Here is a 17,172-nt window from a genome sequence, read left to right as displayed (position 1 = left end):
TAATTAATGGTGACTTATTTATAACTGCTTATTTATTGCTATGTGTTGTCAAATTAAAACTGTATGAAGGATCAGTGGTTTACCTTGTGCATGCAAGGGCAGCTGGAACATTCCTGGTGCCTAGCGCACTAAAATGTGCTGTCTGGTAATGCAACCAAATGGTTGCACAAACTTCTTCCAGCAGCACATGAGCATGTAAATGCATTCATCTGAGATGAGGTGCTGGTTTCAAGTGTGATCTAAAAAAAAGTGATACAAAGGCTTGCATGTATTTCACATATTTAACACTTTAGTGTTTACCTGGATTTGTGTATTGTATGTTTGGGACAGCTATTGTTTGTTATTGTTTATTGAATATATCAAATATGTATATATAGTATAATCATATTGTGACGAGTCAGCTGCCTCCTCCCTGATTGTCACCGGCACCCCATCCTAAATCGCCGCCCTTCACCAGGCTCCCGACTGGAGTGGGTGTGTGAGAGGAGGGGCGCTGGACGAGTCAGGGCTGGCGGCGTGTGATGGGGCACACCTGAAGGGAATGGAGCCTCATCACCGCCGCTGTTTAAAAGCCCAACGCGCCTCTCCTCGAGAGACCGGTCTCTTCCCTGTGCATGCACACTGGTGTCCTCGTGGGTCCAGGAAGGGTGCGTTGAGGGACTCCCGCACCACAAGAGACGTGAGCTGCCGGACCCGCGATCCGGAAGAGAACCGCACCCGTTTACACGGCCGACGGGCCAGGATGCCGGGCCGTCCATCCCCTGCCAGCGCCGCGGCCAACGAGAGTGATGCGGCCGCTAAAGGAAGCCGCCGCCCCTCGCGCCTCGGACCGAAGAGGGGAGCGCGTGCGGCCACCGGACTCCGCCCCTTACCTGGACCCTTCCTCGATGAACACTGCCCAACCCTGCAGCACGACGAGGACACCAGATTCCCTGTTTATTTTGGACACTCTTCCCCTTTGGCCACTTATTCCCTGTGTTATTTTATGATTTCTGTTAATAAAAGCCTCTCCGAGGCCTGACGCCATGCCCACTGTGTCTGTCTTGTGCTCCTCCCGTGACACGGGAGTGCTACCATTCTCCACCAGTGTCACGGGAGGAGCACAAGACAGACACAGTGGGCGTGGCGTCAGGCCTCGGAGAGGCTTTTATTAACAAAACTCAAATAAAAATAAGGGGATAAGTGGCCAAAGGGGAAGAGTGTCCAAAATAAACAGGGAATCTGGTGTCCTCGTCGTGCTGCAGGGTTGGGCAGTGTTCATCGAGGAAGGGTCCAGGTAAGGGGCGGAGTCTGGTGGCCGCACGCGCTCCCCTCTTCGGGGGAATATTATAATCTGAATATATAATCTGAATATTATAGTTCATAAAAGAGTAGGTGAGAATTGCAATAATGGACGTACGTATACTTCATTTGCGTTCTGTTATGCCTACTCACCTACTATATAGTAGGGAAAAAGAGGGGTCCCACTTTATATTAAGTGTTAATACCTGTGTACTAACATAGTAACTAAATGTGTATGTAGTATGTAACCACAGTGTAAGTACACGTTGGTACATAGTATCTATAGCTCTAATGTTTGTGTAACAGGACATTGGTAACAACACTTTTTGACTTTTTGGTAATGAAAGTACAAATGTGTAATAAAAGTGTTACACTTTATATTAGATTTATCATGTAATTACTCTGATGTTATCATGTAATTACTCCATCTCCCCAATGAATGCACTGTTAAAGAGAAATGCATCTTTACAAACTATGATTGTTTGTGATAGTTTGTATTATTTATTTAAATAGTGATTTAATGTATCACTTTGTTTCTGCTATGTATAAATGTTCACATCATTTACAACAAAAGAAACACAATTTTCATGACCACGAAGTGAGAATTCTGGATAGAGAAGAGGGGTAGTTTACAATCATGTGTGTGTGTGTGTGTGTGTGTGTGTGTGTGTGTGTGTGGGTGGGGGGGGGGGGGGGGGGTGATGCCACAGCACAATGGCAATGAATGTGCGCTCAGGTGGGCTTTAGTTGTTTCAGATGAACTGTTTAAGGTAACATAACTTGCAGTTTCTGAATTTGTTAATCTCCAAATAATTTTTAAGGAACATTTTAATGCTTCCATTTGTTTTGATAGAGCATCACAGCCCGAGAGAGCTCTGGAGCCGGAAGTAAATTTCCCATTCATTTCTCCCATTGACTTAAGGAAAAATCCGTATCTAAAGAGTTTTAGAGCATGTGTGAGGATAACCAGCTACTGCCACAACCGCGAACGAGGCAATGAGCCTTTTGAGCGACTTCCAAATCTTATGACGGCCGCTCGCGCGAACTTTTTCCTCCAGTGAATTTTATTTTATATAGTGAATGTAGTGAATTTACAATCGTGTAAATAAAGTGTTTTATATAGGTATTGTGTATTGATTTTTATATTTATCATCGTGTATTTTATATATTGTGTGCGTGTGTAAAAGTGGTTAACAATGACGTCAGCAACATGGTGCAGTGCTTTGTACCTGACTGCAATCACCGCTAAGTCGTCAACACATGTCGTTGCCATTACACAAATGTTCAGTAAATGCACAAAAAGGTATGCCTAGGCTAAATATTGTTTTGACAGTGGCATTATAAAATGCTTGATATGACTCATACCATATGAAGGCTACAGTAGCCTAGCTAAGTTACCAACCTCTCTGCAAAACTCTCATGGCAGCCAAGGAGATCGAATTGCACTGATAAGTCCACCGTGCAAAAACGCAACACAGGTTTTTATTTTTTTTTATTAAATGATCTTCAGCCTTCACGGACCTTCGCGGGGTTTAACCAGACGGTTACACAAGCTCCACCTACTGTCTATGGCTCCACCAATCAGATGCAACACTGTGGGATTGTTCAAGATTGTGGGTAATGAAGTACTTAGCCTAGACATCGCGAATAAAAGGCATTTATATCAAAACAAGGTTAGTGCCCCATGATCCTTTTGCGTTTATATGAGCATATACTATCGCTTAGTACAGCCGTAGCTGGTTTTAAGTCTACCATGTATGGTTATGTTTTTAAGGCTTATACCCCAAATGTCAATGCAGAAATTACATTGAATTTTTACTTCCGGCACCAGCTGTGGGCGGGACTGTGATGCTCTATTAAAGAACACATATAACAAGCGATGAGCATGAAGTCCATCTCTGGCTCAGCACCAGCCATAGCACGAAAGCATATTTGAATTTAGCAGTTAAATCACATTCATAAATAATCAAACCGGTATGGTTGTACATGTTAAACTTTACATCTGAAACATGGATCACATGTAAAGGGCTTCTCTCCAGTGTGAATCTTCATTTGTTTGTTAAGGTCTTCTGTTTTAGTGAAACTCTTTCCACACTGTTGGAAGGTGAAATGTTTTTATCCAGAATGAATCCTTATGTGCTCCTTGAGGTGGTGTTTATATATAAAACTTTTTCCACATTGAGAACATATGAAAGGTTTCTCTCCACTGTGAACAGTCATGTGGAAGTTAAGGGTCGGTTTTCGAATGAAACTCTTTCCACACAATTGGCAGGTGAATGGTTTCTCTCCTGTGTGAATTCTTGTGTGAACTTCAAGGTTATGTTTATATGTAAAACACCTTTGACATTGAGAACATTTGAAAGGTTTCTCTCCACTGTGAATTTTCATGTGGGTTTTAAGGTTGGGTTTTTGATTGAAGCTCTTTCCACACAGTTTGCAGATGTAAGGTTTCTCTCCAGAATGAATTCTTGTGTGGTTTTTAAGGTGAGCTATTTGATTGAAGCTCTTTCCACACAGTTTGCAGATGTAAGGTTTCTCTCCAGAATGAATTCTTGTGTGGTTTTTAAGGTGTCCTTTTTCTGTAAAACTCTTTCCACATTGTTGGCAGACAAAAGGTTTCTCTCCAGTGTGAATTCTCATGTGGGAATTGAGTTTTCCATGCTCTTTGAAACTCTTTCCACACTGTCCACAACTTCTGTTTGCCACCTTTTGAGCTCCTTTTTGTGTCTTGTCAGAATTAAAGTTTCCTTCCTTTTCATTGAGTTCTTGACTCTCCTCTTTCAGTGTCATCAGGTCTAACGCAAAAAAAGACATAAAAATTAACACAATTCAGGGTTCCCACACCTTGGTTAACTGCAAATTCAAGGACTTATTGTCACATTTCAAGTGATAGCAAGGTTACATTGTGTTACCTCGTAAGATACATTGTTACAGTTTTCATGTGTCAAACACATCTATGCAAAAATAATAATAATAATTAAATATAGATTTCTTTCTTTTGGAAGGCCAATCAAACTGGTTTCGCTTTCTCAACAAAACAGCATCACACACCCCGGCCTTGAGTGCGCCGTGACCAGAGGCCTAGAGTGAGTCACAGCTCAATTAATCTTGACAAACTATATATAATTATAAAGATTTCACTGGGGCGAGCTCCGCAGCAGACTTCTACCTGAAAGTCAAAGTGGCACTAGATCACAAAAGTGCGGACATTTGGGACAGGACCATTAGTGATTTCCTAGATTATTACTTCTTCTATGCATACATGGATTTCAGCACAAGAGCACCCTCCAGCTTACAGTATTAATTAAACAGTCGTATAACTTTTTGTTATTTGCTACCCTATTTTAGGGTAACAAATTACAGACCAATTTCAAATCTTCCTTTTCTGGCTTAAGTCCTAGAACATGTTGTTATGCAACAATTTAATTATCATTTGTCTTTAAACAACCTTTTAGAGCCTTTCCAAAGTCTGGGCACAGTACGGAGACCACTTGGGTTCACGTTATGAATGAACTCCTGGTTTCAGCTGACTCTACCATTTTGGTTTTGCTAGACCTGAGTGGTAGAGCCCCTTTCACACTGCTTGTTGGACGCGGAAAATTGCCAGATTCGCCTTCTTTTGTGAACGCAAACACGTCCCGGGATTGGTTTCGGGTTGGGACCTAGTAACATTGCCGGGTTCAGTCCCAAAACGAGCGCTGTGTGAACAAAAGTCAGAGCTAATGCTGTAAAAGGTGTGTCGATGACTTACGTTATCACACGGCTGTTTTTGAAGGCAGATCAACATAACCTACGAAACAATATGTGCAAACTGTAATGAAGCAGAAATTAATTATTTCCTCACTTTCCACGCTGAAGTGGAGATCGTTCGCAAGCTTTAGTGAAAGTTAACGTGCCTAGCATTTTCGACTCGTACATTACACGTCACATACTGATATCACGTGTCTTTACGGGACCTTCCGGGTAATCACTGGCAGTGTGAAAGTTAAAATCTAGTAACCCGGGAACAACTGCCAGGACACATTACCAGTGTATTTTATGGAATGGCAGTGTGAAAGGGGCTTAGGTCTCTCTATATTACTAGATAGACTTAAAGAGTTTGCATTGGTATCTCTGCCACTGTGCTTGAATGGTTCAGATCCTACCTTACAAACAGATCCCAGTTTGTGGTTCTGGGAAATAACAAATCAGACATTAGTCAGGTCCAATTAGGAGTCCCTCAAGGTTCTGTTTTGGGGCCCATACTATTTAGCATTTATATGCTTCCTCTGGAGCAAATCATTAGAAAAGAGTCTTGGGTATCATTTTTATGCCGATGATACCCAAATATACATCAGTTCAAAGTCTTGATGTTACAGTTTGTTCTGCAATACCGTATTTTCTGGACTATAAGTCGCACTTTGTTTCATAGTTTGGCTGGTCCTGCAACTTATAGTCAGGTGCGACTTATCAAAATTAATTTGACATGAACCGAGAGAAATTAACCAAGAGAAAACATTACCGTCTCCAGCCGCGAGAGGGCACTCTATACTGCTCAGTGCTCCTGTAGTCTACCACTAAGCAGCATAGAGCGCCCTCTCGCGGCTGTAAACTGTAATGTTTTCTCTTGTTTCTTGGTTCTAAATGAATGCGACTTATAGTCCAGTGCGACATAAGTCCGAAAAATATGGTACTTTCCGAATGTTTACAGGACATATAAGTGTAGATGCTATTGTTATTATTATAATTATTATCATGGCTTGCAAAATCGCTAACCTGACATCCCAGGGCTTTCATTTTTTTTCAGTAGGGCTACCAAATTGTCTCAGCACAAGGCAGATCTCCCACAGGTCTTTAAAAACTCCTGAAGTGAGTAGTATAAAACTTAGTCATAAAAAGTTGCAAATAAGCTAAATGGTATAAGAAATGTCTTAATGATTATTTCAAGAGGTCTACAGAATGAATTTGCATTTCCAACAAGCCTTTCTTGCCGTTTATGGTCAGATCAATGCAAAATCAACTTATTTACCCAGCAAAAACAGACTCGTAAATGAGAAAGAAGTAAATGTGCCTTCTAAAAAATCTAAACAATTAAAGACAGTAATATTTATGTTTTAAATTTACAATTTATATGCTTGATTTATCCCGTTTCATAGAAAATGGCCTAAAGGCTGAAATGCGGTTATATAAGATTTTTCTTAATGTGAAAATCTGTATCTGAACTAGACATTGTCCAACACCACTCACAGTGTTCATTACTTGTGCAGCTCATAAATTTACTTAAGAAATCTGAAGATAACCTGTAAATACTGAAAATTAATTGCTCCATATTTGTTGATATTTGTGTATTAAAAATATTTGAATTGGCATTTATATTCTATTAAACTACTTTTATTACAACACCAATGTGGCATTATTAAAAAATGTTATTCCTTTTCTGTAGTGTTAGACATTTTAACGGTCAAATGGGTTCAGCTTTGAGAATGAAAACCAACCTGATTGTTCATCAGTATCTTCATGTTTGACTCTGAATGTTTCTTCAATCTTCATGTTTTCATTCTCCTCTTTAATAAACTCCATCTTTGTTTGTTCCTCAGTATCTTCTTGTTTGACTCTAAATATTTCTACAATCTTCATGTCTTCACTCTCGACTTTAATAAATGCCATCTTTATAACAATGTGTCACGTGGATCTGTAAGAGATGAATCAGATTCCTAAAGTTATAAACAACACAGAGGCTGTGGTCGAAATGCCATACTATCATACTACTCTTACTATTGCTGCAGTATCCAGTATGAACGCTGTGCATAGTATGCACATTTTATGTATGCATGGAATACCCAGATGACCTACTATATCTGCCAGAATCTGCTAAACATAACTCAAGTACACTGAAATCAGTAACGAAGCTGTGTTCTATTTAAATGCACTGTCAAAAGTGAGTGAATGCTCTCTGTAAAGCCCCTTTCACGCTGCACATCGGACCCGGCAAACTGCCGGAACATTGCCGGGTTGCCTTCTGTGTGAAAGCAAACACGTCCCGGGATTGATTCCGCCATTGAAACAGAGTCTGGGACTTAGTAACATTGCCGGGTTCAACCCGGGACGAGCGCTGTGTGAACAAAAGCCAGATCTAATGCCATGTCGAAGCGATGATCTTTTACCGGGTGTTTTGAAGGAAGATCAACGTTCGCGATGAAAAAATGTGCAAACTGTAATGAAGCAGAGATCAATTAGTTCCTCACTTTCCGCGCTGACACAGAGATCGTTCGCTTGCTTCAGTGAAAGTATAATGTACCTATCGTTTTCGACTCATATATTACACGTCACTAGTGATGTTACGTTCGTGAACGAATCGTTCTTTTTGAACGAATCGTTCTTTTTGAACAAATCTTTTAGATGAACGAATCTTTTAGGTGAACGAATCGTTCTCGTTCACACAGTCAATGGACTCATATTTCTCGTTCACTGAAGTTCCTCCCACCACAGCAGCGCGGCGCTATTAGCAGCGCATGCGCAGATCAGTGAACCGGGTAGCTGTGAACTGTCAAAGAATGATTAAACCTGGAGCCAATAGCCTTCAGTTTGAGATGTGACCGAGCATGTGATTTGTTGAATTTACTGAACGAATATGCCCTTCTCTGAACGAGTCCCTGCTTTGAATCTGAGAGAGAGAGATCATCTCGTTCGTGAACGATTCGAACGAACGAAGGTGCATGTCGTTCGTGACGTTTATGAAAAGAACCCGTTGTTGAATGATTTGCAGAAAAGTAATGTACACTTAACCATTATAATGAAACATTTTTTACTTTGTTTGAGATAATTGAGGGGCATCAAACTACTGATAGTCACAGCAGCATTTGACGGCTGACTTCAAAATGAGTGGCACCAGAAGGAGAAGTGTAGTATGGAGTTATTTTAATGAGGTGTCTCTAACACAAGATGTGTGTACAATTTGTAAAGGACATTTGTCATTTAAAGGAGGATCTACAGCTAATCTTAACAGGCATCTAAAGGTGAAGCATCCATTTGTGCAGCTGACACAAAGGGAAACTGAACAAGCTGAGGAGCCTGGAACATCCAGCAGTACCAGCACTGCACAACCTCCTTCTATATCAACTGCCACTACCAGCACTTCTCATATGACTGTCCCACGCAGACGACGAGCAGGGCAGACCACTCTAACACACTTTGTGGCTCGGCCACTTGACCCACTTAGACAAAAGACAGTGGATCAGGACCTGGCAAGGTTGTTTGCATTGGATCTGCAACCTTTTTCTATTGTGGAGGACAGAGGATTCAGAGCATTTACAAAGGCCTTAAACCCCTCCTATATATTGCCCAGCAGGCAAACCTTGTCAAAATCAATAATTCCAGAAATGTTTTCGAAGATTCGTGAACAAGTTATGGAAAAAGTTGGCTAGGCATCAGCTGTGTGCCTCACAACAGACTGCTGGACATCTAGGGCCACGTGGTTTTATGTCAGTTACATGCCACTTCATAGAAAATTTTTAAATGGAGTCATGTCTGCTGGATTGTTTTGAATTTTCTGAAAGGCACACTGCAGACAATCTTGCAGACAGTCTTTTAAGAATTGCCAGGGAGTGGAACATAACTGACAAAATAGTAGCTTGTGTTACTGATAATGCTCACAACATAAGCCTGGCCATTAACAAAACCTCATGGAAGCATCTCCCATGCTTTGCTCATACAATTAACTTGATTGTGAGGGGTCGACTCAGTGTAATCCAAAATACACTGAATAAGATCAAAGCAATTGTGGAGTACATGCACCGTAGCACAGTGGCAGCTGAAAAACTTAAAGCAACTCAGCAGCAGATGGGTTTGCCGGAGTTAAAACTGAACCAAGACTGCCCAACACGATGGAACTCAACCTTTTATATGTTACAGAGATTTCTTGATAACAAGGATGCCATCATCACCACACTTGCACTGGTAAATGCCAGACTGGAATCCCTGACACAGGATGAGTGGAAAGAAATGGAAGAAGCCTGTGAGGTTTTAAGACCATTTGAAGAAGTCACAGTGGAAATAAGTGGTGAGAGGTATGTAAAAATACTTTTACAACAATTATTGTTTTATAACAGATTTGACTTAATTTTATTGTACTTTTAAAACATTATTTTACATTTAAAAACATTATAAAAACTGTGTTTTGAAAACAGCTTTTGCAGAGTGTAAAATGTAAAGATAAATTAGTGTAAGTGGCACTGTTATTGCCACAGTAATGCAGGACATTTCGTATTATTAATTATTATACTTTAATTATTATTAAATGTAATTGTTGTTTTTGCTCACTACAGCTATGTGACTGCCTCTTAAGGTGATCCTGCTGTCACGCAGTCTCCAAAAAATAAGCACAGGATACCTGAGGTCAGGAGGGTTCAGAAAACCTATCATGGACATGCTTGAGACAATGACCAAAGACATGGCTACCAGGTTTCACCATCTCAGAAGCATCTGCACTGGACCCAAGGTTCAAAAAAAGGGCCTTTTCAGATGATCATGCAGCAAATTAAGCCTTCCAGAGACTCAAAAATGCCCCTGGGAGATTAAGATTGTCCTCCTCAGCACATCAAACAGAGCAGCAACAGGCAGCAGCAGCATCATCTCAGCCACTACAAGAAACACAAGAAAGCTTGGTGTGGGACGATTTTGATGAACAAGTTGCAGGTCTTGTGACAAGAACAAGTTCTTCAGCAGAGGCTGTTTTGGAAATGTGGTCGTATTCAGAGGAGCCCCTGCTAGCAAGGTCCTCCAACCCACTACTCTGGTGGCAAAACTGGGCACTGATTTACACCAGACTGACCCAACTTATGATGGAAAGGCTTTCAGCAAGATGGGACAGATAATATCTGAAAGGACAGATAATATCTGAAAGAAGAAGCAGAATCAGCCCCTCTAACTGTGCGTTCACACCGCCGCCGTCGAGAGCGTCAAAAATCGCTCTGGACGCGCTGCCAACAACGCTGTAGAAAGATTCGTGAGCGCTCTGACGCTCTGACGTAGTTCGAATGATTATCTTGTATTTAAAGGGGCCGCAAAGCAAACAAGCTTGTTGATCTTATATGACTGACCACAAGGTGGGTAACCTTATAAGTTAACCTCATTAAATATTTTAAATGTAAAAGTAAGAAACTGATCGGCGGAAATACCTTTATTGTAGTTATGTTTGCTAACGAAATAAACCAATTAAAAGCCATTTGTGTGGTGTGGCTTTTGTGTTCATGGTAGTCTTATTTCAACATTATAGGAGACATTTACTAGCCTTGGTCTTTATTTAACTTTACCATTAATCTGTGTGCAACCTACATTTCAAACTCTCCTGGTTGAAGTGTAGCTTTAATGCAGTTGGTCAAATCGGTGTTATTTTGAGCAAATGAATTGCATTCCCGCTGAAAATCAAGCGTTCTAGCGGGAAAATGTTGCCTATAAATAGTGTTGTGCGCCTTATTAAATTCACATCACGATGGAGGATCAAGTTGTTGCGTTTGGCGTGGGATTGCTCTGCCTGCGGAGAAGACGTCGGAGATCGGTGTGGGTGCATGACATTCTCCAAGCCCGTCAGCAGCTTGGAGAATATCACCGGCTGGTGCAGGAGCTGCGGCTGGACGACGGCAGGTTCCAGCGATATTTCAGGCTGGATAGGGACCAGTTTGACAACCTGCTGTCAAAAGTGGGGCCGCGAATTGCGAGGCAGGACACCAGTTATCGGCGCGCAATTGAGCCGGCTGAGCGCCTCGCAATTTGTCTACGGTGAGTTCATGATTTATTTTTTTCTTTATGAGTTTACCCTTTGTTTTGTAATTTATGGGTTGGAAATTCGTTTCATAGTTTGTTACATGGATATTTATCAGTTTGTAATCTAGTCTAATGCTGTATTTTTTGCAGTTGTGGACGAGGTATTAAGATCCTTTACTTAATGTATAAAGCACTAATACCACACTGTAAAAATATATACAAGTATATACAATACAAGTCCTGCATTGAAAATGTTATTTAAGTATAATCAGGTATAAACATTACTTAATGTAAGTATAATCAGGAAAATTATTTTAAAGGTTTAAAAGTGAACTGGGACTATGATACTATTATACATAATATCATTGTATTATTATTACTAATTAATTATTGTAAAAGCATGATTTTACTGTTGGAGTTGGTTGAGGAAGTTTGTTGTGGTGGAAAAAAGTAAGTTAAGTTAAAAGTACAATATTTCCCTCTGAAAATGCAGTTGAGTAGAAGTAGAATAGAGAAAGGGCATAAAAAAATTGCTCAAGGAAATTACAAGTACCTCAAATTTGTACACAAGTAGGCTACAGTACTTCAGTAAATGTTCTTCTGTTCACCCCAATTTTTTTGTTTGTTCATTTTGCCTAAGTAATTAGTTGATGTTTTTGCAGATTCTTGGCCACTGGAGACTCCTACCGCACCATAGCTTTCAGCTATCGTGTGGGAGTGAGCACCGTAGCAGGGATTGTTGGAGAGGTCGCCAGGGCAATATGGGATGCCTTGGTGCAGGAGGTCATGCCAGTCCCCACCACTGAGGACTGGCGAAGCATCGCCACTGACTTCCTCCATCGGTGGAACTTCCCCAACTGTCTTGGGTCCATCGATGGAAAACATGTTGTGATCAAGGCCCCTGACAACTCAGGGTCCCTGTTCTTCAACTACAAGGGGACTTACTCAGTTGTGCTCCTGGCAGTGGTAGATGCCCAGTACTGCTTCCGGGTAGTCGATGTGGGCAGCTACGGGAGGACAAGTGATGGCGGTGCGCTGGCTAACTCCACTTTCGGCCAGGCACTACGAGATGGGACCCTTGGCCTGCCACAGGATGCTCTGCTGCCAAGTGCAGAGCATTTGGGACCCCAGCCACACGTGTTTGTGGCTGATGAAGCCTTTCCACTCCGCCGAGACCTCATGCGGCCTTTCCCAGGACACAATCTCTCCAGCAGGCAAAGAATATTCAATTACAGGCTGTCACGGGCAAGGCTGATTGTTGAGAACACCTTTGGTATTCTCACAGCTCAGTGGCGTATGTACAGAGGAGTCATTGAGATCAGCCCTGCCAACGTGGATGCCTGTGTGAAGGCTACCTGTGTCCTGCACAACTTCCTGAGAAGGTCCACAAACAGCACCAGTACGTCCATACCATCAGCTGGAGACGGAGAAGCTGCTGGTCTACAGGAGGTCACCCGAGTGGGCAGCAACAACCCCACACGGGAGGCTATCCGTGTCCGGGAGAAATTGATGACCTATTTCTCCACAGAGGGAGCTGTCCCCTGGCAACCTGTGGCATAAGCCTTTGCTTTTAACGGCTCTTTTAAGAGCCACAAATTAGTCAAAAAAAAGCATGATTTCCATAAATATAATATGACAACACCCGCTCTCCCCTGGTGAAAAAAATTACACTTCCATAATGTACTTAAAGTGCTCTACTTTCATGCACTAATTTTGTACTTAATATACTACAAATTCGTCTTTAGTAGTTCTTAAGGACATCCAAGTGTACTTAACTATGCTATTTGTGAGACACCATGAATATGAACTAAAATGTGCTGAAAATGTATTTAGAAAATGTGTTTAGGTACCACTTGAAACTCTTTCATACAAAGTGGTAACTAAATATATTTTTTAATAAAAAGACAGAACGTAAAAAGCACATTTTAGTTCATATTATTTTTATTAAAAATAATAAAATATTCTTTAAAAAAAAACTTCAGCAGTATCCATTCAAGTTTCTGCATTTTTTATTTTTGGAGCAAATACTTATATGCAGAACAGTTTAGAACATTGTTATAGCAAATACTTTTATACTGAACATTTTTGAACACTGTTGGAGCAAATATTTTTATACTAAACATTTTCTAACACTAATGGAACAAAACGTTTCATAGAAGGCTTACTGTGTATGAGGGAGAAAGCACAAGGTGCAGCTGACAAGACTGCGAGGGAAATAAGCTTACTAACACCCCTCACAGTCTTGTCAGCTGCCCCCCGCTACTCTCTCCCCAGTGTTCAGTGAGTCCAGCCTCCAGACATTTTGCATCATAAACCAGCTTATGAATTTGGAACTTTAAATCCTGCCTGGTCCTCAATGACAGGGTCCTGAAGTCCTCCAGGAGGCTTTTAAAAAATAAACTGTCACTGTCCTCCTGAGGAGTGCTAGCTCTCCTACTCACAGACTCCAAAGCTGTTAGCATCCTCTCCTCAAACTCTGTGCTGCTGTGTGCTCTCTTTCTCCTGTTTGAGTGCCCTGTCTGTCCCTGAACACTGGACTGGCTCGGGCTTGATGGTCCTTCCTGAACCTCAACGCTGAACTGGCTCGGGCTCTCACTCAGCTGGTTTGCCTCACACTGCTGACTGTGTGTGTATGTTGTCTGTGCTGACTGACTGTGCCCGGCCATGGCATCTTCTCTCTCCTCTGGGGTCAGGGCTTCCCCAACCCCCCCTACCATATTACTGGCAGTTATTCTGTCTTCTAGGAAGGGGTTGAGGAAACCCATAACCCCACTGTAGCGCCATGGACGGACACTGCTCGCCCCTGCTCCACTCCTCTTCCTCTCTGACTCCTTCCTTCTCTCTCTTCTATAGGTGTCTCTAAGAGACTTCCACCTTTTTCTACACTCATCCGCTAGTGAGAAGACAGTAGAAAACACATTCAATATAAACACCTCATTACCCACAATTCAGAATAATTCCTTTGGATGCTATGTCTGAAATGGCACAGCTGTATGTGACACTGACTGTATATATATTTAAGTCTAATGACATTTATCATTATTTTTTCCAGCTAAGCAATTTGTTGACAATACCAAAGGGGAGACCAGTTATAGAACACTTGTTTTTCCTTGTAGAAAATAAATAAATAAATAAAAAATAGGCAGAAGTGACTGCTTTCATTTTAAAATATGCAGCAGCTCTCTACAACACCTATTTTTCGTTTAATCAATATGTGTCGACATGTCAGAAATATTCTGCAGCAGTAACACTGTTTTGCAAGCTCTGGCGCTAAAGTTAGCATGGAATTCCCGCTTTTTTTTTTGTTTTTCAGAAAATATATAATGCACATCATCAACTCACCAGGAACACCAACAATCTCAGACACCTTGGTCCACGCATCATTTTTTTTATTTATGTCCCTGTACGCAAACAGGGACACGTCGTAGATTATTGGGAAACCCGCAACAGCAATGATCAATCTCTCCTCCATTTTGCTTGGGAACTAATGTGGTCGGAACCAAAGTTTACAGGACTGCGTTCTCTGGAATCCTCTCAAGCGGTGGACTTCTACGTTCTGATTGGTTGCTGCCCAACCGCGTCATAGATCATTACCATAAAGTTGCCCTGATTTCAACTCTCCTCGACGCTCTCAACGGCCAAGTCGCGCCGCGCCGCTCCTCGCCGCTGCTCGACGCCGGCTCACATTGAAAATGAATGACTTCCGGCCACTTTGACGCTCTCGACGCTGGCGGTGTGAACGCACAGTAAGGCCCGACAACTGATATTTTTAAATGCCAACCTAAAATAATCATGTTGTTGTTAATCCTGCTTATGTGTCAGGGTCTTTTTTCATGCAGCTCTGTTTTGAGATTTTGAAACTCTGTTTTGTATTTTTGCACTACTGTGTTTTGGATTTTTTTTGTATATTTTTGCACTTTAAATACTGTTTAGTTTTAATATTTGCACTACTGTTTACGAGCTGCTCTTACATTCTCAGAGAAAATTAAAAAGTGAATTTGTTTACTTGATTCAACTTTACACTACTCTTTACCAGTGTATCTTAGAATTATTCTTGCACTACTGTGTTTTAGACTTAGTTTATTTTGCACTTTGAGCAATTTACTTGACTATTGTACAGTCAGAGTACTGTAAGCACTGGTGTTTTGTCTGCATTTTGTAATATTTATTTTTATTGTGGTTTTATTTTTGAACAGTGCAACAGTTAGGATACTATGAGCATAAGCTCGTTCATACATATTCATATTTAACATACAGAACATAAGTGTACGATTTATTAATGTGTAAATGTCTGACCAAACAATTTAAATGTTTATATGCAAGAAAACCTTGTTTTGGTCATCTGAACCTTATTTTATTTTTCAACGACTACATAACACATTTGAATTATGTCAAATCAGTTTTCTGTAACAAGTAATTAGTAAGAGTACAATCGTTGACTTTTTCGCGCCCTTGGTGGCTAATATATGTAATTTGAAGAAATTGTTACTGAACAAATCAGTGAACGAATCTGAACGAATCATTTTGGTGAACGAACTGAAAACTAACGAATTTCTCGAAGGAATCAAAATTTCCATCACTACACGTCACGCCCTGATGTCACGTGTCGTTAGGGGATCTTTACGGGTTGTGTGTGAAAACACGCACATATCCAGGGTCATCACTGGCAGTGTGAAAGTGTAAAATTGGTTGATTATTATGTTATTTATTTTTATTTATATGGATAATTCTTATGAATAGCTGTCATTTTTTTTTATTATCATTGTATATATAGTTCGAAATAAAGATTTAATTCAATTCAAAATCTAGCAACCCGGGAACAATTGCTGGAACACTTTACCCGTGTATCTGTCGGAATGGCAGTGAGAAAGGGGCTTCATTGATTGATTCTGCCTTACAACATATGCATGTGTGTGTTGAGCAGGAAAATCCCTTCCACACAATTATTTGCAATTTAATTTGCTAATTCTTCGACCAATTTAAGGCATATTGTAGGCATTATTTTTTGTTTAATAAGCAAAATCACTGGTAAATAAAAACACCTGAGTATCAATACTTTTGATTGTCACATCAGGATCGATTCGCACATCCCTACTAGATGGGATACTGCTTCACAGAATGCAACACACTCAATGTGACCTTTCATTTTCAAATGTGAGTGAACTGGAGGCAGGGAAAAATAAAATGTATAATAATATTCCACCAATATAATATGTAAATAAATATTGAAATCAAATATGTGTCTCCAATATGTAAAGTTAATCAAATATGAAATGAGTTCAATTGGGCAATATAGCATTGTTCACTAGTATGAAGCCTTATTAACAAGCCTTTGTTTAAAAAAAAAAAAAAATTAAGATTATTTTGCTCATTTGTTAAGTAACAATCTTGATAGCTGTGCTGGATTAATGTTCAGTGTTTGTCATGTGACAGCACTTAAGCATACTACTCTGAATTAGTTATTGTATACTGTTTCACACACTATTCTTTAAATAATAGTCGGCAGTATCCACTGTGTACTGGGCAGTCAGCAAGTATGCCATTTCGAACACAGCCAGATCTTCTGTCTGACACAAGCAACTGTGAAGTGCTATCGATTCATAATTAACTATGAGCATGAGATATTTCCTGTTAAGCATTAAGTCAAGTAACTTTATCTTTATAAAAATACAGAAAATAAATTAATATGATTCAGATTAAATCCGTACATGTTCAGTTATATCAAACAGCAAAAAAAAAAAAAAAAAAAAAAAAAAAAACACAAGACTCAAGTGTTACTCCTCATCTATCGTTGTCAGGAGTGAATGATGTTCAGTTTATAAAATATAAGATGCTTTAAGCAGTTATATCCTAAGTACACATACATTTGATTCCATTAGTGAAGATAGTTTTAGACATTAAACCCATACCACATCCAGTAACACCTTCAGGAAACTTGGAAGTGAAGATCAGCACAGATGGATTTGAGGAGAATGAACCCGATATTTCTTTAAACCGGGTCCCAGTGAATAAATCTGAAGACGTCACTCTCGCGTGTGAACAGCGTCCCACGTGTCGCTCCGAGTCGCACACCGCTACGTCACGTAACAACAACAACCTGAACATACACTGAGCGACTGTCCTTGTAACTAATATTAACACAGATTAACA

The 17,172-nt window shown here is 40.5% G+C and overlaps 2 protein-coding genes across 2 annotated transcripts in view; one reads left to right on the top strand and one right to left on the bottom strand.

Annotated features, from left to right (window-relative positions):
• The window catches only part of LOC127955952 (gastrula zinc finger protein XlCGF26.1), a 34,651-nt gene extending 17,571 nt beyond the window's left edge, over positions 1-17,080 (bottom strand). The window contains exons 1-2 of the mRNA XM_052553647.1: positions 16,932-17,080; positions 6,756-6,952 (exon numbers count right to left, since the gene is read on the bottom strand). Coding sequence (XP_052409607.1) covers positions 6,756-6,927 — 172 coding nt within the window. The 5' untranslated portion in view covers positions 6,928-6,952; positions 16,932-17,080. The remainder of the gene's footprint in view (positions 1-6,755; positions 6,953-16,931) is intronic.
• LOC127956061 (uncharacterized) lies at positions 10,960-12,934 on the top strand. Its single transcript, XM_052553828.1, has one exon. The coding sequence runs from the start codon at positions 11,809-11,811 to the stop codon at positions 12,580-12,582; it is 774 nt and encodes a 257-aa protein (XP_052409788.1). The 5' UTR covers positions 10,960-11,808; the 3' UTR covers positions 12,583-12,934.
• Positions 17,081-17,172: the final 92 nt, after the last annotated feature.

The sequence above is a fragment of the Carassius gibelio genome, chromosome B4 (assembly GCF_023724105.1).
Source record: "Carassius gibelio isolate Cgi1373 ecotype wild population from Czech Republic chromosome B4, carGib1.2-hapl.c, whole genome shotgun sequence".
Taxonomy (NCBI): Eukaryota; Metazoa; Chordata; class Actinopteri; order Cypriniformes; family Cyprinidae; genus Carassius; species Carassius gibelio.
This window is presented reverse-complemented; position numbering and strand designations above follow the sequence as displayed.